The sequence below is a fragment of the Jaculus jaculus genome, chromosome 1 (assembly GCF_020740685.1).
Source record: "Jaculus jaculus isolate mJacJac1 chromosome 1, mJacJac1.mat.Y.cur, whole genome shotgun sequence".
NCBI lineage: Eukaryota > Metazoa > Chordata > Mammalia > Rodentia > Dipodidae > Jaculus > Jaculus jaculus.
The window spans coordinates 128,583,567-128,607,238 of record NC_059102.1 but is presented as its reverse complement, the minus strand read 5'-3'; the positions used below and the strand labels follow the sequence as shown (position 1 = coordinate 128,607,238).

The following is a 23,672-nucleotide window of genomic DNA, read 5'->3' as shown; positions in this document are numbered from 1 at the left end:
TAGCCACTGACCCATCTCTCTAGCCCTAGGTATTTATTTTTGAGATATGGTCTCATGTGTCCCAGGCTGCTGTGACCTCACTGTACAGCTGAGACTGGACTTGGGACTCATGATGCTCTTACTTCCACCTCCCAAGTGCTGTAATGAGAAGCATGCACCACCACATCTGGCTTATTTTCCTTTCTCGACATGCAGTTAGCATCTTTTGGTGTATGGTTTTATGTAGATTAAGTTGTTTCCCTCTGTCCAGCTGACTCAAGGACACTTGGGAGAGGCATTGAAAAAATTGTGCACACTGTGACTAATACAGTATCATCTCATACTCTAAAAGGTGGGAGTTTTGGGGTCTAGGCTTGGGAACAGTTTTTTTTTTTTTTTTTGAATCAGTAGCCCAGGCTGACCTAAAACTCACTCAGCCTCCTGAGTACTGAGATTAAAGGCATGAGATACCAAACCTACCTGGAGATAGTTTTTTTGTTTGTTTGTTTTTTTGAGGTAGGGTCTCACTCTAGCCCAGGCTGACTTGGAATTCACTATGGAGTCTCAGAGTGGCCTTGAACTCACGGCAATCCTCTTACCTCTGCCTCCCAAGTGCTGGGATTAAAGGTGTGCGCCACCACGCCCAGCTTGGGGATAGGTTTTTATAGAGCAGAGACCCTTTTCCTTATTTTGTGACTCATCAGCAGATTACAGACACACTACACACTACTTCCCTTTGATTTTACAAAGCTCCACAGAAGTAGAGAATGACACATTCTTAACACATGTCATGATTAAAACTGACTTTATAAGAAAAGATAAAATGAAATCCTACTTAATTTTTGAAGTTATGTCATTAAGTGAAGTCTTTCTTCCAATCTGGAGTAGAAGCCACACATAAAAGTACCTGGTCCTTTCTGGCTAATGCCAAAGCCAGTCCTTCTGCCATTTTGGCTCTGTTGGCTTGGAATGTCTCATTCTGCTCTTGGAATTTCCTCATGGAAGCTGTTAACAAAGAGGCTCTATTTGAGATGTGGAAATACTTCAGAAACAACATGACAAAAAGCCCATATGATTACTTTACCAATGCCACCAAATAAAAAAGACCAAGGTCATAGAAATGTACTATGAGACTGGGAAAAACTTAACCCCCAGAACTTTTGGCCTAGGTTAAAGACCATACTCTTTTGTTTTATTTATTTATTTATTTTACAAGGTGGGGTCTCACTGTAGTCCAGGCTGACCTGTAATTTACTATGTAGTTTCAGGGTGGCCTTGAACTCATGGTGATTCTCTTACCTCTGCTTCCTGAGTGCTGGGACTAAAGGCGTGCACCCGTCTAAAGACCATACTTTTGTTTGTTATTGGGTCCTTGTTTTTGCTTAGTGAAGATGCCAATCGGCAACTTTTTGGATGGTGTAATGACAAAACATTTTGGTAGGTTGCCAGAAAACACAAATGTAGCCAAGGAACAGCTACTATCTCTTCATTAGAATTGAAAACGAAATGAAAAATCAAAGTAAAGAAAAACAAGTAAAAGCTTTCTTTGTTTTTCTTTCCATTTCCAGTAGCATCTTTATTGGACAACAGTAGTTATAGGTGAACATGCAGTTCACCTATGGTACATTAGGAAAATTAAACCACATGCATGTTTAGTTTATTGTTGGGGGAGTGATGTCAGAGCTTCACCCAGGTAGTCAACATAGCAGCAGTGAAGCTACAGTGAGAATAATCTCCTATTCTAGACTCAAGGTCCAGACACTGCATTTTCCAAAATTTAAAAGCAATCAGTAAGTGGGTCAACTGGATAGAGATAAGATGAGCACATAATGGCCCCTCCTAACAAGCATGTCCACAAAGCAACATAAACACAAGCTTATATAGTTAATAAATATCAGACAAATATCTCACCTGATAAAGAGCGCTATAGAATAAAGATATGAGTTCTAATAGTTAAATTTCACAATATACTATTTCAATTCAAAAACTAAAGTCTAAATATATTAAAGAAAGCAGGCAAAAATACGTACAATCCTGGTGTTTTTCTAATGCAATTTCAAGCTTCTCTTTTATCTTCTGCAAGTTTCGGACCTGCTCAGCATAGTCTTGTGTGAGGAGGGTGACGCACATACCAGGAATGGACAAACATCAGGAAAGGAAGTTAATTAAACAAAAAAATGAGTGAAAATGATGATGAATTTGTCAACTTGAAAACCAGTCCTGTTAAGGAAAGCTAGACAGACAGCCTCCCATTAACAATGGATGACATAGGCAAACAAGTATAGTACAAAATCCATGGTATAAACAGTGAGTACAAACACGTAGGTTTGTTTACCTTGACAAAGAACAATCACTGTGAGGAGGGGAACTGGTTATAAGAAATGCTCTGCTATGAAAAACCCACCATCATCTCATTCCTTAGTGTCAAGCCTCAGTGTTTTCTTCCCACACTGACCTTACTAGTAGGACTGATAGAGGAAACTCACTAAAAGCGCCTTGTGATTTATAGAGCTAAATAGTAGTTATGACAACAGACAATACTTCAGCATAGAATTGTGTTCATGGTGCAAGCACTTAATCACTGAGGCAAGTTAGCTTCCTTTCTATACAGGAACTGAGGGACCTATGCCATACCAAAGATCAGTTACCTGGGTGCCAAAGATGACACTATGGTATAGTGCAAAAGGAGACAGTAGTTCCAATCCCACCTTTGTCAGTCCTTAACTGGGGATCTACAGTACATGACTGATCCCAAATACTGGTTTTTTATATACTCAGTGATGATATTAATTATTTCTAGCTCAAAGGATACATGAAAATGTTTTAAATGCTTTAAGGATCAGTGAAACATAGCTGCTATTGTTATGCACATGAAGCCCGTGGCAATTCCCAAGATGGTAAGAGAGCTCTCTTCTCTACCTGCTCTTTATCATAAATCAAGCCCAACCCCTCTCCTTTCTGTATTAGGGAAAGCACATATTACACTACACCTATCTTCCCAACAAGAAGCAAATCAAACATTATTTCACTTCTGTTTATGGGTAGGAGTAACAAGGCAGTAGTGCCAGCTTTCCAAGTAAGCACCTTTAACTACTGAGGCATCTTCCCAGCCCCACTGTTTGTTTTTGAGGTAGGATCTCATTCTAGCCCAGGCTGACCTGGGATGCACTGTGTAGACCCAGGGTAGCCCCACAACTAACAGACATTCTCCTACCTCTGTCTCCTGAGTGAGCTACCATGCCCACCCCCCCTTTTTTTTTCTTTTTTGGCAAGCAGAGAGAGAGGGACAGGAAGAGAATATGAGAATGAATATGGGCATGCTAGGGCCTCAGTGCAAGCAAATTTCAGACACATGTGCCACCTTGTACATCTGGTTTTATGAACATGCTGGGGAATCAAAACCGGGCTTTCAGACTTTACAAGCAAGCACTTAACCAAATGAGCCATCTCTCTAGCACCCTATTTTTTAAATAAAAAAATTATTTATGTATTTGCATTTAGGGGCATCTATGAACCTTTGATAGCTATAAAAATGTAATTATTTCATATATAACCCAGTGAATTTTGGTTTACTGTTTTTACTCCAATAAAATGACATAAAGTCAAGAGACACATCCATCATGGATCTTCAAAGGATGAAGCTGTCAAAATATGTTCACTGGATGCCAGGTGTGGTGGCGCATGACTTTAATCCCAGCACTCGGGAGGCAGAGGTAGGAGGCTCGCCATGAGTTCAAGGCCACCCTGAGACTACAGAGTTAATTCCAGGTCAGCCTGGACCAGAGTGAGACCCTACCTCGAAAAACCAAAAAAAAAAAAAAGTTCACTGGAAGAAACCATAGGAACTCACAATTCAATCACTAACATGCTTTGTTCAGGCAAAGAATATAATAGGAGCTGTTTGATTGTAAACTGAACACAGATGTAATCAGAGTTACAGCTTCTAAAGAAGGTGTGGAAGTTAGGGATACCATTAAAACGTGGCCCAGAAGCCCCACAATACTCAGATGGTGGCATGAGCTAGAGTAAGCAGAAACCCAGCCTCAAGGGCTCTATAGAGCTGATGAATCCTACATCTCTTGGACATTTCCAAAGGATATTATCCCCTACAACTCTTCAACTTTGAAAGTAAGCTAGGCTAATGGTGGAAGATGGTCAAATCTACTTTACTTATACTCTTGTTTTTCTAAGACAAGGTCTCACTCTTTGGTCCAGGCTGGCTTTAAACACAAGGTGATCTACTGTGTCAGTCTTCCAAGGGCTGGGATTATACACAAGAGTCACCACACCCAGCTTTTTTTTTGAGGCCTAGGCTGGCCTCAAACTTGTAATAGTCCTGCTTCATCTACTGAATGCTAAGATTACAGGTGTGAATCATCATACTCAGCCTCTAATGTATTTTATAACCAGGGATAGAAACCTCAGGAGCAGAAACAGTATTTAAAAATAAACTTTCAGGGCTAGAGATGGCTTAGTGGTTAAGATGCTTGCCTGTGAAGCCCAAGGACCCACGTTTGACTCTTCAGATCCACCTTAGCCAGACACACAAAGGTGAACAAGCACAGGTCACACATGCCCACTAGGTGGAGCAAGCGTCTGGAGGGCAAATGCAGTGGTTGAAGCCCTGGTGTGACCATTCTCTCTGTCTCTCTAAAAATAAGTTCAGTTCTGAATTTACACTATTTAGTATACTAGCAAAATGAGAAACGAAAAGTGCCCAGACTGTTCCTTTCTGACTGAGAAGCTCAATGTGTTATGTCAAAATAACCGCAAATTAATCCTATAAAGCTATTTTACAGGGACAGAGACAGCCAAGGCAAGTATCCTTTGTTTTGCTCTTTATGGCTTCTTGACATACCAGAAAGTTTGGCCTCTAATTTCCGCATCTGTTCATTTCTTCTCAGAAGCTGGGATGAGAGATCTTCTCTAGAGCTGCTTCCATTGGCAGCCTGTTGAAACAGATGGAAGGGAGGTCAGATTCATGGGTGGGAGACCAGAAAACACATTTTATTTTTATTTTTTAATTTATTGATTTTGAGGTAGGGTTTCACTGTAGTTCAGGCTGACCTGGAATTCACTATGGAGTCTCAGGGTGGCCTCGAAATCGTGGGCTATCCTCCTATCTCAGCCTCCGAAGTGCTGAGATTAAAGTTGTGCACCATCACTCCTGGCCTTATTTTATTTTTTATTCTCTATGTGTGTGTGTGTGTGTGTGTGTGTGTGTGTGTGTGTGTATAGGTGAGCCCAACAGACTGGCCTTTTTAGTATGGGGGAGGGGGTTGGGAGAGAATTGGGAGTGCCAGGGCCATGAGTCACTATAATCAAACTTCAGATGTGTGTGCCACCTTGTGTGCATGTGTGACCTTGTATGCTTGCATCAGCTTATGTGTCTGGCTTACAAGGAACCTGGAAAATAGAACATGGGTCCTTAGGCTTCACAGGCAAGTGCTTTAAACGTTAAGCCATCTCTCAGACCTATTTTATGTTTTTTAAAGTATTTTTATTGGAGAGAGTGTGAGAAAGGGCATGCCAGGGCTTTTGCTTCTAGAAACCAACCCTAGATGGAAGCATCTATTTGTGTATCTGGCTTTACCTGAGTCCTGGGGAAGTGCACACACTTGCAAGTTCTGCAAGCAAGTGCCTATAACTGCTGAGCCATCTCCCCAGCCCCGACATCTTATTTTAGATTTGGTTATTTTATTTTATTTATTTATTTTTGAGGTAGGGGACAGCTTCTAACCCAGGCTGACCTGGAATTCAACTATACAGTTTCAAAGTAGCCTCTAACTCATGGCAATCCTCCTACCTCTGCCTTCCTAGTGCAGAGATTAAAGGCATGCACCACCATGCCTGGCTTAGATTTGGTTATTTTTTAATTAATTAATTTATTTATTTATTTGAGAGTGACAGACACAGAGAGAAAGACAGATAGAGGGAGAGAGAATGGGCGCGCCAGGGCTTCCAGCCTCTGCAAACGAACTCCAGAAGCATGCGCCCCCTTGTGCATCTGGCTAATGTGGGACCTGGAGAACCAAGCCTCGAACCGGGGTCCTTAGGCTTCACAGGCAAGCGCTTAACCGCTAAGCCATCTCTCCAGCCCCGTGATTTGGTTATTTTAATTTAATATATTTATTTGGGCCAGGTGTGGTGGCGCATGCCTTTAATCCCAGCACTCAGGAGGCAGAGGTAGGAGGATTGCCGAGAGTTCGAGGCCACCCTGAGACTACATAGTTAATTCCAGGTCAGCCTGGACCAGAGTGAGACCCTACCTCGAAAAAACCAAAAAAAAAAAAAAAAATATATATATATATATATATATACACACACACACACACACACACAGAGAGAGAGAGAGAGAGAGAGAGAGAGAGAGAACCTGGGTCCTGTTTTGTTTTAGTTTTCCAAGGTAAGGTCTCACTCTAGCTCAGGCTGACCTGGAATTCATTATGTAGTCTCAAGATGGCCTTGGACTTATGGTGATCCCAAGTGCTGGAATTAAAGGCATGCACCACCATGCTGTTTTGTTTTGGGTTTTCTAAAAATATATTGTTATTAGAGTTCAGGAAAAGTGCCTTAACTGCTGAGCAATCTCTATAGCCCTAGTCAAGTTTTTTAAATTGACTGCCATCACTAAAAAGCTTTGGAATTTGACTGGCTCTAGCTCCTCCACCTGGAAAGAGGCACTAACTACTTCTACAAAGTGAAGGAGACATGAGATGTTAAACAGATAAGTGGTGTGCATGCTACTGGAATAAATGTAGTAAATAAATCCATTATGATTTTATCACACCAAGGGCATAATATAAAAAATAAATCACAGTGATGGCTCATGCTTTTAAGCCCAGCACTTGGCAGGCTGAGATGGGAGGATCACCTTGAATAGGAGGCTAGCCAGGGTTATAGAGTGAGTTCCACATCAGCCTGGAATAGAGTGAGAACCTACCTCAGAAAAACAAAACAAGGGCTGGAGTGATGGCTTAGTGATTAAGGAACTTGCCTGTAAAGCCTGATTACTCAGGTTCAATTCCCCAGGACCCACGTAAGCCAGATGCACAAGGCAGCTCATGCATCTGGAGTTTGGTTGCAACAGCTGAAGGCCCTGGTGGGCCCACTCTCTCTATCTGCCTCTTTCTCTCTCTCACACACACACACAAATAAATAAAATATTTGAAACAAAACAAAACATGGGGCTGGAGAATGTCTCAGTGGTTAAGGTGCTTGCCTGCAAAACCTAATGACTCAGATTTAATTCGCCAGTATCCATGTAAAGCCAGGTGCACAAAGTGGCACAAGCATCAGGAGTTCATTCGCAGCAGCTGGAGGCCATGATGTGTCCATTCACTCTCTATGCTTCTCTCTACTTGAAAATAAATAACAATATATTTTTAGAAAACCCAAAACAAAACAGCATGGTGGTGCATGCCTTTAATTCCAGCACTTGGGATCACCATAAGTCCAAGGCCATCCTGAGACTACATAATGAATTCCAGGTCAGCCTGAGCTAGAGTGAGACCTTACCTTGGAAAACTAAAACAAAACAAAACAAAACAAAACAAAAAAAAAAAAAAACAGAATTTGGGCTGGAGAGAGGGCACAGTGGTTAAAGGAACTTGTTTGAAAAGCCTGATAGCTCAGGGTTTAATTCCCCAGTACCCATGTAAAGCCAAATGCACAAAATGGCACATGCACCTTAAATTCATTTGCAGTGGCAGGAAATCCTGGCACATATATATTTACTCTGTCTGTCTCTCTCAAAAAAAAAAAAAAATTAAAGGATAATTTTTTCTTCTTAAGACTTGAGGAGTGTTCTTCAACAAGGCACCAGTTTGCCTATCATTAAGAATCTCAGCCGGGCATGGTGGCGCACGCCTTTAATCCCAGCATTTAGGAGGCAGAGGTAGGAGAAATGCCGTGACTTCAAGGCCACCCTGAGACGACATAATGAATTCCAGGTCAGCCTGGGCTCGAGTGAGACCCTACCTCAGAAAAAAAAAAAAAAGAATTTCCATGCCCATTCACTCTCAAATAAATAAACAAATAGGGCTGGAGAGATGGCTTAGCTGTTAAGGCACTTGCCTGCAAAGCCTAAGGCCCCAGGTTGGATTCCCCAGTATCCACGTAAGCCAGATGTGCAAAGTGGTGGCACAAGCATCTAGAGTTCATTTACAGTGGCTGGAGGCCTAGGAGGGTTTGGCATGCCCATTCGCTCTCTCTCTGCCTCTCTATCTCTCTTAAACAAAATAATCTATCTTCAGGGTTAGCAAGATGGTTCAGTGGTTAAGGTGTTGGCTTCAATTCCCCAGTGCTCACATAAAGCCAGATTCACAAATAGCATTTTGTTTGCAGGGACAAGAGGCCCTGAAATGTCTATTCTCTCTCTGTATCTGTGTGTGTGTGTGTGTGCTTCCAAACAAATAAATAAAATAAACTTTATTTTAAAAACATAAAATTGCTGGGCGTGGTGGCGCACGCCTTTAATCCCAGCATTTGGGAGGCAGAGGTAGGAGGATTGCCGTGAGTTTGAGGCCACCCTGAGACTACATAGTGAATTCCAGGTCAGCCTGGGCTAGAGTGAGACCCTATCTCAAAAAACAAACAAACAAAAAAAAAAAAACATAAAATCTACGTTGCTAGGCATGGTGGTGAATGCCTTTAATCGCAGCACTTGGGAGGCAGAGGCAGAAGGACTGCCATGAGTTTGAGGCCACCATTTGGTGGCGCACGCCTTTAATCCCAGCACTCGGGAGGAAGAGGTAGGATAGGAGAAATGCTGTGAGTTCGAGGCCACACTGAGACTCCATAGTGAATTCCAGGTCAGCCTGGGCTAGAGTGAGACACTACCTCGGGGGGGGGGGGGAGGTGAGGGGGGGAAAAAGACTACATAGTGAATTCCAGGCCAGTTTGGACTAGAGTATGACACTACCACAAAACAAAGTGAAATAAAACAAAACAAAACAGTGCTGGAGATATGGCTTAGCATTTAAGGCACTTGTCTGAAAAGCCAAAGGACCATGGTTCGATTCCCCAGACCCATGTAAGACAGATGCACAAGGTGGTACATGCATCTAGAGTTCATTTGCAGTGGCTAGAGGTCCTAGCGTGCCCATTCTCTCTCTTTCTTTCTCCCTCTCTCAAATATACAAATAAATAAATATTTTTAAAAAGTAAAGCTGGGTGTGGTGGCACACGCCTTTAATCCCAGCACTTGAAAAGCAGAAGTAGGAGGATTGCTGTGAGTTTGAGGCCACCCTGAGACTACATAGTGAATTCCAGGTCAGCCTGAGCGAGAGTGAGACCCTACCTTGAAAAACCAAAACAAACAAAAACAAAACAGGAGCTAAAGAGATGGCTTGGTGGTTAAGGTGCTTGCCTTCAAAGCCTAAGGACTCAGGTTCAACTCTCCAGAACCCATGTAAATCAGATGCACATGGTGACGCTGTGCACAAGGTAGTGCATGCACACAAGGTGGAGCACATGTCAGGAGTTCATTTGCAGTGACTAAGACTCTGGCGTACCAATTCTCACACTCTGTCTCTCTCATAAAATAAAATTTAAAAAAATTATCTTGAAAAATAAGAGTCTATCTTGAGGGCTGAGGAGATTGGTCAGTGGTTAAAGGTGCTTGTTTGCAAAGCCTGCCATCCTGGGTTTAAGTCCTCAGTACCCACATAAAACCAGATGCACATCATGGCTCATGTGTCTGGAGTTTGTTTACAGACTGGCATGCCCATTCTCTCTCAAATAAGTAAAAAATAATTATCTTTATATTGATAAGATTTCAGTATTCTCACCTATAAAATACAGGCCTGTAAACCTAAATCTAAAATGTAGCAAAGAATTTCACAGAATTGTATGCATTCAGTAGCTCAATATATTAACAGACATCTGTTTTCCCCAAAAATCTAAATCATTTTAAAACTCATGCATAATAGTATTACTACTTGTTATTGCTAAGATATAACTCAGTGTTTTTCTACCAACACTTAAAAAATATTTTTATTGAGCAAGACATGGTGGCACTCGCCTTTACTCCCAGCATGTGGGTAGCAGAGGTAGGAGAATTGTGAGGTTGAGGATACCTTGAGACTACATAGTGAATTCCAGGTCAGCCTGGGCTAGAATGAGAACCTACCTTAAAAAAAAAAAAAATTATGAGGATATGGTACACTTATACAATGGAATTCTACTCAGCAGTAAAGAAAAATAAAGTTATGAAATTTGTAGGAAAATGGATGGATCTGGAAAGGATTATACTAAGTGAGGTAAACCAGGCCCAGAAAGCCAAGCGTTGCATGTTCTCTCTCATATGTGGATCCTAACTATAGATGACTGGACTTTGGTGTGAGTAGGAAGAAAACTCAGTAGCAAAGGCCAGTAAACTAGAAAAGAACTATAAAGGGAAGAGAAAGGAAGGGAGGGGGTACTTAATAGGATGGTATTGAATATATGTAAGTAGAAGAATAGATTAATGGGGTGAAAAGGTCCAAAGTGAGGTCAGGGGAAGAGATTGAGTAAAGGAAGGGCTGAGAGGGCTAATCAAAATCTAAGGGGATATAAATAAATCATATGGAATCCTACTTTTTTTGGACAATGGAACACTCAGAAGCCACAGATAGTTGCTAGAAAATTTTCAGTGCCAGGGATGGGATAACTTCCAGTGAGTTGTTGGCCAAGGAAATATTATAATTAATATTATAGGCCATTGCCAAGGCCCTTAAGTTTCCTGCCAGGAATAGATGGTAAGACCCTAGTGCTGAAGACTCCACATACTTGGGCTGCAAGGAAACTGAGAAATCCTGCTGGAGCTGATAACTTCCTCCATGTAGACCAGCATTCTACATGCAGTTCAATGGAAGAAAGAGAAATCACTAGTGAAGATACTCAACAGGGGATACTGCAAACCTTAGAATTGGCCAGCCAGGCCAAATGACCCAACAGGTGCAACAGTGGCACGTCTATCATGGTAGAAACCACCTGCCCTCTAATTGGACTGGAGGCCTGGTCCATGAGAGGTTAAACATCCGTGATATTGAAAACTTAAAACAGGGGTAGTCATGAGCCCTAGGGGTGTAACATCAGCTGCTGTCTGGCTAAATGTATATATTATGCTTATCAAACTGCCCAGTAAGCACTTCTCTTAATGTTCATACCCATATATTACTGCTACTCTCACTTTTGGTAGACAATCTTCTCTTTTCAGATGCAGTGACTTTGGGATGACTCAGAAGGTGCTAGAGAGAAGTGACTGAAGTGCTCAGTACTGTAATATCTTTATCACACCTTCCAAGGCTCAGGATCTAATGCGGAAGAGGTGGCAGAAAGAATGTAAGAGCCAAAGGAAGGGTAGGACCCCTTACAACGTGCTCCCCCCAGACACAAAATGGCCTGGATATCCATGACCTCACAGTACCTGACACTACCTACACAAGATCATTATAATAGGAGGAAAAGATGATGACATCAAAATAAAAGAGAGACTGACTGAGATGGGGAGGGGATATGACAGAGAATGGAGTTTCAAAGGGGAAAGTGGGGGGAGGGAGGGTATTACCATGGGATATTTCTTATACTCATGGAAGGTGGCGCACACCTTTAATCCCAGCACTCAGGAGGCAGAGGTAGGGGGATCGCCGTGAGTTTGAGGCCACCCTGAGAGTCCATAGTGAATTCCAGGTCAGACTGGGCCAGAGACCCTTCTTAAAAAAAAAAAAAGAAACAAAATACTGTAAAGGACTATACTTCAAAACAAGGGCATGTTACTCTTAAATGTTTACCAAAAAAGAAGCATGACATGGCTGATGCTTAAGATAAAATATTAAGTAAAATGCATAAAAGAGGAATAATCATGGAGTATTTTGTCATATGCATTTAAGGGTCTTGAAAAAAAATCTAAAATAAAAAGGATGACTATTACCTAGCCAAAAAAATTATTTATCAATTTTTCACACATGCATATATGAAGGAGACGGGGGGGGGGGTGAGGAGGGAAGAGAGAAGAAGAAAAAGAAAGGAAGGGAGGAAGAACAGGCACACCAGGGTCTGTTGACACCACAAACGATAAATTCCAGATGCATGTACCACCTTGTGATTCCTGCAGTATTGGGGGCTGAACCCAGGGTGGCAGGTTTTGCAAGCAAGTAGCTTTAATTGCTGAGCCATCTCCTCAACCCTATTTTTTTTTCCTTGAGAAAAGTCTACACTAGATAGCCCAGGATTGCCTTAAACTTAAAATCTTGCCTCAGCCTTCCAAATACTGGGATTACAATTGCATGCCATCATGCCTGAATCCTTTTTTAAAGGTTTTGTGTGTATAACGTGTGTATGAATAGTGGCATATATGTGGAGGTCAGAAAACAACCTCAAGGTTTGATTCCTGAGTTCCACTTTAAAAAATATATGTATGTATGTATGTATGTATGTGTATGTATATGTGTATGTATATGTATGTATATGTGTATGTATATGTATGTATATGTGTGTGTGTGCATGTATGTATGTATGTATGTATGTGTATATATATATGTGTATGTATGTATGTATATATGTATGTATGTATATATATGCTGGAGATTTATGGCTTAGCAGTTAAGGTATTAGCCTGTGAAGCCTAAGGACCCATGTTCAACACTCCAGGTCCTATGTAAGCCAATGCACAAAGTGAACTAGTGAGCAAGGTTATACAAAAGGTGGCACACACAGATAGAGTTCAATTGCAGTGGCTGGAGGTCCTGGTGTGCCCATTCTCTCTCTCTCTCTCATGAGAAAAATGTATGTAAGCAAAGAGAGAGACAGACAGACAGAATGGGCATGCCAGGGCCTCTAGCCACTGCAAACGAACTCCATATGCATGTGCCACTTTGTGTATCTGGCTTTATGTGGTTACTTGGGAATCAAACTGGGGTCATAAGTTTTTGCAGACAATCTCCTTAACTACTGAGCCATCTTTCCAGGACCTCATGTATTTTTGTTTGTTTGTTTGTTTGTTTGTTTGAGATAGGGTTTAACTCTAGTCCAGGCTGACTTGGAATATACTATAGTCTCACGGTGGCCTAGAACTCATGGTGATCTTCCTACTTCTGTCCTTTCTTCAGAAGGCTGGGATTAAAGGCATGCCCCACCAAGCCCAACTCCCCCCCCCTTTTTTTTTTTTTTCAAGGTAGGGTCTCACTCTAGCCCAGGCTGACCTGGAATTTACTATGCAGTCTCAGGTGGCCTCCAACTCATGACGATCCTACTACCTCTGCCTCCCAAGTACTGGGGTTAAAGGTATGTGTCACCACGCCCAGCTGTGGCCCCATTTTTTTTTTTTTGATGTATGGTTATGTATATGTATATGTGCATGTACTCATGTGTCAAGTGTGGAGATCAGAAGGCAACTTTCATCAGGTGTTACTCCTCACCTTCACTTCATTTGAGGCAGGGTCAAGAGGGCTCCAGGGAAGTAGCATGTTAGATGAGTCAGAGGAACTCAGTAAAAGAGACAGAAGACATTCTAGAGATAGTCAACAGAAGAAACAAATATTTGTAGGCAGAAAAGAATGGTGTCTATCTCAAGAGGTTCAATGAGAAAGTTGTATAATACAAGGTCAGGTAGGTAAGAGCTGATAAAACCAAGACAATCCATTGTTACACTTCAAAAATGCATCCTTTAAGAGAACAAAGCCATGGTTTTAAGCATTCAAAGACAGATATACTCTTAGAAAGGTCGTGAGGGAAGTTACTAGAAGCAGCAAACCCAGATAAGCTACTGTATTTGTCCAGGAAAGAAAGGCAACCAGAGAGAAAATGAAAGGTTAGTAAATGCACTAGTAGACAGAGTAGAGAGGTAAGTTTCATAGACATTTGGGAAACCAAAACACCTGACAACTCATAAAGCACTAGGAAGGCAAAGGAGTGAAGAACCAAAAATCTCCCATGGCTTATGGTTGAGGACTTGAGAGAATAAGATGCACACTGGGTGAAGATGTTACTGAATTAAACTTGTTCATTTAGAATTTGAGAGGTCATTTTAAAGAAATACATACAGTTAAAGCCAGGTGTGGTGGCATTCACCTTAATCCCAGCACTCAGGAGGCTGAGGGGAAAGGATCATTTGAATTGAAGGCCAGCCTGGGACTACTGGGTGAGTTCTAAGTCAGCCTGAGCTACATAGAGTGAGAACCTATGTCAAAAACACCACCACCACCACCAACAAACTATCCTTGGGCCTAGTGATCAAGTATCCACTACCATTTAAGGGCCAATGAAAATCTACCCTAGATCTCATAACCTTATTTCTCCATGCCTATACAATAAGCTAATAGCTACTGCCATGTAATATGACCTGGAGTTTATGTAGAAGAAGAAAGGAGAAGGAAGAGTCATCTCATCATGAAAATAACAACCACAACTCAAATGTCTGTCCATTACTGGGAGAAGATTGAGACAAAATGTTGCCTTTCAAATGACAGAATCTTATATAGCAACAAAAGTATAAATGAACCATAGCTTCACGCAACACATATACATTCTGGAAACATGTTGAGTTTAAAAAAAAACTGTAAGCCCAAAATTATGGTATACCATTTTCATAAAGTTCAGTTTTAAAACTGCTTTGTTTATGAGCACATACATATCTACTAAGAGTTTTTTGAGGTAGGGTCTCACTCTAACCCAGTCTGACCTGAAATTCACTATGTAGTCTTAGGGCAGCCTCAAACTCATGGCAATCCTCCTACCTCTGCCTCCTGAGCGCTGGGAATAAAAGTATACACCACCATGCTGGGCTCTACTGAGATATTTTAAAAAGCAAGTGAATAAGGAATACAAAATTCACAAAAATTTAGGATAGTGTCTATATGGCAAGGACAAAGGAATCGGGAAAGTAGCATGTCAGTGGCTTCAACAGCATTAAAAACATCCTACTTCTTTGAATGAGTACTAGATTTACTTTAAAATATATACCTTACATATACATTGTGCTCTACATGTCTTTTTTTGTAGTGCTAGAGCTCAAATCTGCTTTATATTAAATATACATTATTAATATACATGTATATGTCAAAAATTATAAGTTCCTTTAAAAAGCTATCTAACTTTTAGGCTGGGGGAATGGCTTAGTGGTTAAGGCATTTGCCTGCAAAGCCAAAGAACCCAGGTTTGATCCCCCAGGACTCATGTTAGCCAGATGTATGGGGGGGTAATGCAAGCATCTAGAGTTTATTTATAGTGGCTGGAGGCACTGGCAAGGCCGTTCTTTCTCTCTTTCTCTCTCCCTCTTTCAAATAAATAAATAAATAAAAATAAAATAAAAAATTTTAAAAAGCTATCTAAGTTTTAAGAATACTCTTACAGGCCAAAGGCAAATTTTCATCCTTAACGATGATTCCTCTCTAATATAACAGTATCCTCATTTTTTGAAATCTTACCAAATATTCAAAAGTACTTTACATATAAGATAACAAGATGGCATCCACCAGTGTCATTTTTCCATCAACCTTCCCAATAACCCTGTTAAGTAACTATGATTTAACATATACCTGCTTACAGAGAAAACAAGCCAGGCATTTTAATGGATTGAAATGTAAAACAAAATGCACAAGCTACAAGATGAAAAAGCAGTACTAGAATATACAGAATATGGAAAGAGACTCTTAGATATATATAAAAAAAATTACCATTAACAAAACCCGGTATTAATGAGAAGGTCCCTGAGAGTAAAGAATCAGAAATGTGAGCAAGGCATGGTGGTGCACGCCTTTAATCCTAGCACTCAGGAGGCAGAGGTAGGAGGAACACCAGGAGTTCAAGGCCACCCTGAGACTACATAGTAAATTCCAGGTCAGCCTGAGCTAGAGTGAGACCCTACTTGGAATCCCCCTCTCAAAAAAAAAGAATCAGAAATGTAACAACTATAAATTATAAAAGGCATGACATAATCATACATTAAAAAAATATATCTGTTGGAGCCAGGCGTGGTGGTGCATGTCTTTAATCCCAGCACTTGGGAAGCAGAGGTAGGAGGATTGCTGTTAGTTCGAGGCCACCTTGAGACTACATAGTGAAGTCCAGGTCAGCCTGGGCTAGAGTGAGACCCTACCTTGAAAAGTCCCAGCAGTAATAGTTTTACAATATACTGAGACTTCATCAAATACTCAAAGCAAAAGATACTTACAAAGTCATCTCCCGAGTCAGCTCCCATAGAAGCAACTGATTCCTTGCTCACAGACCGTGAGATCCTTGTAGCACCTCCTGGCCTCTGAGCGACTGCAGTCTCTTCCGCAATTTTCTTCTTTAGTTTTGCAAACATTTTTGCTGTGTGGCTATCCTGCATGGAGGACCAACTCTGAACTAACGCAGCAGTCCTCAATAACTGGGATTCAGACAGGAGTGCCTAAAAAGGTTCACACATCCGAGCTAGCTGCATTCCCACTTAAATGTGGGCCATGGACTTATGACAACACATTACCTACAGATCAGATGAAAGAGATAGCTCCAAGTTAAACACTACAAAGATTTCACATCTTGTTTGTTATTTTATGCTTCAGGTTTCAAAAGTCAATTTCATAACATAAATATACATGAAGTAGAACAATTATTAAACATTTAAAAGCAGTCAGGTGCTTTACATGCATCAATAGATAAGGAAATTCAGCCTCAAAGGGCAGTGGCAGAACTAGTATTTGAACACAGAACTCTCTGACTCACAAATCTCAACTTTGTTTTTGTAGACCACACTGGCAATGGCATATGACACATATAGTAAAACCTCCCAGGTTGACAACACACACTATGATGTAATGCTTCTAAATCCTTCTCTCAACAATGGTTTAGTGTTTCTCTTTAAGTCAAAGGCACAAACGTATGTAACTCAACACCTGGGTTCCAATCAGGAATGCCCAAGGGGGTGGGGAGGGGAATCATAACCCAGAAAAAGCAGGCAAGCAGATAGTTATACTGTATTGGTACCAGATACCTTTTAACTTTTCCTGGAAATGCTGTATGGTTTTATTTGACTTTGATTAAAAAAAAAAAACAAAACCTTGTGATAATTCGTTTTGTCTTTGGAGTTGAAAAATATTTCCTCTCCAATGGTACAGAAAACACTAACATTCTGTTCCATCTTTAAAATTTTCATGTTTTGTTGAGGATATATTTTAAGATGGACAGATGATTTCTTACCATTTCAAACCATCCATTAAGTTTGTAAAATTCTTCAAAAACTTTACCCTCAATATTGTGTAAACCATTTACTCACCTATCTCATCTACTAGATTTAAAACAGTCTGGAAGTCAAAGCATTCTGCCCTGTGTGAAAACAAACATACAGTGGGTTGGATATGTCATATGTAAGACCAAAATGTTCAGCGGGGAATAGGGCAAGAGACCTTGAAGGACTAGGAGACAAGGGAGGATTAGGTGGAATAATAAAACTTGTCACTAGCACAGTTCAGCAGGATAGTCTCTGAATCTTTGACCTGTCTAAGGGCTTCCCCGACAACAGAACAGAGTCGCTCACTGCAGTAGATGCCTTGGCACAACAACTTGAACTGAGATCAAGGTTTCCCAGAAACAGTATTTATTTCTCAGTGGATTCTGACACACACAGTTTACCTGGCCAGACCCTAAGTTATGTCTGGTCCCGGAGCCTTGATTCGCACTCAGAAAGACGACAGCAAAGTTGAGTGAAAGACAAGCTTCAGGTTCCTGCCACCTCACAGTTTGGATCCCATCCCCTCAGTCTCCCTCCAGACAGCCACGCCCTTGCTTGGACTGTCAAAAGGCTGGAGGGACCCAACCTGTACTTGACAGCAGGGAAACTGAGCTCCAGTAAAGAGTGACTTCGTTAAGGTCGCGCACAGAGGAAGCTGGAACCTCTAGGCTCCAGCCTCCCAGGCCGGGGCAGTGGCCTCCGCCCTCACCCTAGTCCTTTCGGCACTCCGGTCCCGCCCCCATTCCCTCGAGGTCTTCAGTCAGGCCCGTCGGTGCCGGCCTATATGCGGACGGACCGAAGCCACCGTCCGTCCCCGGAGCCCCCGCACGCGCACCTGCCGCTCTAGGGGCAGCCGGCAGAGCCCCGCCTCCTGGGCCTCCCGTAAGTGCCAGCCGCGTCACCAGCCCCAACCGCAGGCAGCCCAGCCGAGCGGCGACCCGGAACCGCACGGCCTCCCGGCGCGCCGGAAGTGACGTCCGCGCGCAAGCGCCCTTCGGCGTCGACCGAGCTAGGTTCGTGGAGGCGGTCGGGCCGAAGCGGCTGGAGGCTGCGGGCGTCAGTCTGGCAGTCCTTCGGACTAGACCGCCACGTCAGCGAGTGGCCTGGCAGCAGACGACCGGACCGCCCAGGCCCATCGCCTGTCCTCCTTGAAAAGAGCCGGGTTAGTTGGAGGAGCCCCGGCGCCATCCCGTTTCCCGCTGCACTAGCCGCTGCCTCGTCATTGTGTTCCAGGGACTGCTCTGGCTGCACAAACTGCAACTGGCACCTTGCACGTTATGACCAGTAGGGTTTTTTGTTGTTATTTTTTGATCCCCCTCAGTATTCCAGGCTGACTTCGAACTCACAGCAGACCTCTTACTTAAGCCTTCCAAGTGTTGGGATTAAAGGCAAAGGCCTCCCCACACCCAGCCTGTGTTTTAACTTTAGCGTCTGACCTCTCAATTAAACGAACTTACATGTCCAACTCAAAGAAGTTTCTTGAACCTTATCCTAGTTTCATAAGACACTGTTGTAGTCACTTAACAGTAACTTCCTTATGACAGATGAATAAAGTCCAAAGGTGGTGGTGTGGAGGACACTACCTTGTTCAAAGACTTTGTCCATATTTCCAGAACTGCTAAATCAAGTCTCCGAATCTCTCTACCAATTTTTCCACATTAAAGTAACATTAGTTCCTGCTTCAGACCTGACACAAGCCCGAGTAAGATGATTCCATTGGATTATTCCACTCTTCCTTGCACTTGTCCCAGTTTTGACCACCAGAAGCAAAACAGGGAAAAAGCAAAACTCAGTTTACAAAGTAGAATTGTAAACATGAACCCTTAACCCCCAAGACAGTTGAAAGTAATTCAGGTGTTGCTCTGCGTGGCGGTGCACTTTGGGAGACAGAGGTAGGATTGTCATAAGTTTCAGGCCACCCTGAGCTAGAGTGAGACGTTCCCTCGAAAAACAAAACAAAACAAACAAAAAAAGGTAACTCAGGTGTTATCTGGACAAAGGAAACGACATTTTTTTAAAATAAACGACACTGAAAAAGAATCCAAAGTTATAAGCAAATAATGTTTATTTTTATATTGATGATACACTTAATATATATGTTGATTCAAAATACAAAATTCATTTACAAGAGTTCACACTTGATGAATGTATTCACATTCCTAGAGAACATTTATCAATGCAAAAATTCTTTTAATACACAGACAACAAAAACCAAATATTCTGTAATGCTGTTATTAATAAACATTGAAACAATGTTTTACTTTCCATCTTATAATTAAGTGCCTTCTAGGTGTTAGGCACTGTGTAACAGGAAGAAAATATGAGAAAGCCTACGGAATCTGCTCTGAGAATCACAGTGTTTACTCTGGAATTCTTGTAATGAAGTAGTGAAAGGCTTGCTATCTTTAATGACAGGTCACACACATAAGATGAACTCAAGAAAATAAAATATTTAAAAAACTCAGTTCCTACAATCTATGAAATACTATAGCAGACAAAAGCTGGAAAGGAACAACGACATTCTTAAGAGAATTAATGGCTTAAGCAATTTAGAAACATCAACAGACTAGACTTTTACAACACCACAAATGTTCAAGTCAAATTATATTGACAATATAACTTTCCCCCTTTGTCAATGTAGTAAATAGCCCCTTCAAAATGTATTCCACTGATAACACAAAAACTAATGAATCCAGTACACTAACAGCTGAGTTATTGGGTTTTGTTCTAAAGTATAACTCACAATATGGAAATTTTAATACAAATGAACAAGACAGTCTGAAGGATTACAGTGATCTTTGAATAGCTAGGAGGCAACCAAAATAACTTCATTATTTGCACAACAAATTAGCAGCACTTGGATAAAGATTGTTACATGTAAATTACTGTGCTTCGATCTCTTGAAGAGAGCTAATAAATATAATCCCTATAGGATTACAGTTCTATAACATTTTAGTTACAGACAAGCACAATTTTTAAAAAAGTATTTCACACCACTAGAAAATCAAGTATCATTTCTGTTATGTTTTCAACAAGTGCATTTCTGCCTAATATAATGTAGACAATAGGCTCAACCATTATTTTCATGGTAAAAAAGATCATCAAACATACTTTTTAAAACCTCTACTTGATTAACCTTTAGTGATACTTTGGAATTAAAAAAAAAAAGGCTACTGCTTGGGAAAGAACAAAGTTGCTTGAAATTACAAAAATCTTTAGAACGAAGAGTAAAATGACTTCTGGCTGCTTCACTGATTCAATGACTAATGCAAATGCTGTCTATACTGGTGTTACACAATGAAGATGACCTATCCAGAGAAATCCTTTCACTTGTAATCTCTACTAAGAACATGTAAGGACACTGCAGATTTCCCATGATGTAAATGTGAACTTTCTACCTCAAATGGAGGAACCATCCAAAGTGATAGAGCTCTTTGGAGGCTGAACATCAAGGTTTTATTAAAAATAAAGTAGGAAAAAGAAGGGTATGGTCTGTGTGGCAAAGGGAATGCATCTATGTAACAATAGAAAGCCACAAAAAAAAAATCAAGTTCTAAATTATTGTACTGAACTACAGAATATAGTATAATAAATGAGTTTTTTAAAAAATCCATTCTTCAGGAAGTGGTAATAAGATTTCATATCGTGCTGCACTTTAAATATTTTTCCTGAAGTTTTTTTTTTTTTTTTTTTTTTTTTGAGGTTAGGGTCTCACTCTGGCCCAGGATGGCCTGGAATTCACTATGTAGTCTCAGGGTGGCCTCATTGAACTCACGGTGATCCTCCTACCTCTGCCTCCCGAGTGCTGGGATTAAAGGCATGCACCACCATACCCAGCTTTCCTGAAGATTTCTAAATACATCATATTGTATAATTTTAACTTAGAAAAAAATAACTAATAGCATGCAAAGGAGGGTGGAAACAAGAGGTTAAAAAAATACAGTGCTATCTCTCTGGCTTGAAAATATTTACTTGGGGATTTTCTTACGTCGTCATTTCACATTTTACAATAGTTATTCACACTGGATTGATGTTTGAAAAAATTTATGCTTCAAATTGTATTGTTTACAAAGCATCTTCAGTGGACACTCACAGAAATTTCAAACGAGAAAAAAAAAACAAACAAGTGATACACAGAAGAATGTAAACACCCTTTCCCTGTATAAGGAAACTAGGTACAATTCCTTTCCACCCTTAGAAAATGACATAACTCATTAACTTTCATTTCATAAGCCTATGAAAAAAGTGAAAGCATGAAATTAGCAATTACTTCCATAAACAATATTACATCTAAAAACCTGATTGTCTTTAGGATGCAAAATAGAACTGTCCTCTAAAACAGGAAAAATACTTACAATGTGTAATCTGTTCTATGACCAAATTCAGTCGTAACTGAATCTATAAAATGGAATCTATTCAGATGTTTAAAAATCATACTGCATTGATAGTCTGATAACTACTTTAGAAATTAACTTTAAAAACTACAAAATAATATTTAAAATTAAGAAATGGTGTTATAATGAGTAAATAACGTGTATAAAAATGGAATTCACTGATTTTAGCTCAAGAACACATTCATATTTACAGAATTCTAAATATTTCCATGGCACCAAATTAGTTATACTTAATAATTTATACTTACCTAATTACATATCCTTCTAATCTTAACACCCTTCGTGTTACAAACCAATTACTTTACCTAAAATACAAGGTATATTTAATGTGTTTGTGTTCAAAACACAGTGATGAAGTTTGGTATTATGTTTTGAAGGCCTAGTTTGCGAAAGATGAAATGTGTTTTTTATTACTTATGAATAAGTGGCCCCAGTACCCAGGAAAGATAGGGGAAGTAGCAGGAATAGGCGTAGACCAATCATATTTAAGAGTGCATGAGAACGAGGGCAAAGATCTTGTCTTTCTCAGCAATTTCTACGTTACTCAACTACAAAGTTACCAGCTTTACTAGAGTCAGAACTTACAGCCCAATGGCAGTCTTAACTTAAGAAAAAAAAAGTGCATGTGTGTGTGCATGTGGTACATGGCCAGTGGACAACCTTGGGTGTCATTCCTCCAGCATTTTTACATGGATTCTGGGGATTCAACTCGGATCCACATGCAAGCATTTTACTACCTCCCAACCTCTCTACTTTGCTTTTAATTGCTATACTCAAGTTAATGTTCCTATTGGGCCTAAGTCAGTTTCACTAATTTTACTTTTTCAGTTCCAGTAATTTTAAATAGCTGATTATCTGCTCTGCTATAAACCAACTACAAATTAAAAAATAAATATATGGTTGCTGAAACAACGTGACATTACACCCTCTAAGAATTTTTCAATTTCTCAAAACTAACACATTACTACATTTTAATATTTCAAGAAAAATATTATTGTGATGGCATTTTAGTAGTATAATTGTAAAGTGTTATGAATAGTTGCCTATTTTATCAAAGATACAATAGGGAGGCAAATGTAGTATTTTGGAGGTGGCAAAACTGACTCCTGAACTAGTTTCTGTCTTTAAGATACTTTAATGTTGGGCCAGGTGCGGTGGTTTAATCTCAGCACTCGGAAGGCAGAGGAAGAACTGCCGTGAATTTGAGGCCCTACTGGAGCTGCACTGGAGCTGCAGAGTGAGTTTTGGGTCAGCCTGAGTTAAAGTGAGACCCTACCTTACCCTTCCCCCCCAGCACAATGGATAGTTTAATGTTGACTAACATAGATTAAATATTTTAAAGAATGGGATAAGTTATTTTGCAGTTTTATTTTATCCTGCAAAAATAATTGCTCTTTAATTTTTGCAATGAATGTATTACAGTATATAAAACATCATTTACATTCACTTATGCAAATAGACATGTCAGCTGAAGGATGAGAGTTATCAAATGATACTCTGCAATATCCCATAAATTCATGAATTGGGACGGTACATATTTTCTATTATTTTCCCTTCTTCAGCCCTATCATCGTGGCTTCAAGGCCCAGGATTTTTGTTTTGTTTTGTTTTGTTTTTAAAGACAGTGTCTCATTTAGTTCATGCTAGCCTCGACCTCCCTATGTAAGTAGCAGCTGGCTTGGGCTCCTGATTCTCCTGCTTCCACCTGCTAAGTGTTGGGATTATAGATATGGGTCTCCATGCCCAGTGAAAGGTCTAGGTTTTCTATAGTCTCTCATACATGGTACTAGGAAATCTACTTTATGCATGATTCTATTGCTAAACTGTAGAACACAAGCAGACTCAGAGACTGAGCAATATAAGTGCAGGCATCTGACTCAGTGGGAGCACTGCAGTCCCTATAAGAAAAATCTGGAAAAGCCAAGGCAGAGCTACATGAAATCACACAGCTGCTGCAAATAAGCAGATTAACAACCCTCTTCCTCACTGAATCCTAATCCACTTGGGTTAGGCCTACCTTAGCTAACGCTCCTTTTCCTACCTCACAGAGACACATATTAAACAAGGCATATTGATAAAAGTTATTCAAGAATTATTACTTTCCTATT

General features: G+C 40.5%; 1 protein-coding gene across 8 annotated transcripts in view; it reads right to left on the bottom strand.

Moving 5' to 3' along the window:
• Golga1 (golgin A1) overlaps positions 1 to 18,108 on the bottom strand; it is an 86,702-nt gene extending 68,594 nt beyond the window's left edge. For 4 of the 8 annotated variants that reach the window (XM_004662800.2, XM_012949718.2, XM_045131220.1 and 1 more), the window contains exons 1-6: positions 18,006 to 18,108; positions 17,216 to 17,265; positions 16,133 to 16,426; positions 4,838 to 4,928; positions 2,010 to 2,084; positions 887 to 984 (exon numbers count right to left, since the gene is read on the bottom strand). In XM_004662800.2, coding sequence (XP_004662857.2) covers positions 887 to 984; positions 2,010 to 2,084; positions 4,838 to 4,928; positions 16,133 to 16,291 — 423 coding nt within the window. In that variant the 5' untranslated portion in view covers positions 16,292 to 16,426; positions 17,216 to 17,265; positions 18,006 to 18,108. The other 4 variants (XM_045131215.1, XM_012949719.2, XM_045131194.1 and 1 more) reach the window with 3 other exon arrangements.
• Positions 18,109 to 23,672: the final 5,564 nt, after the last annotated feature.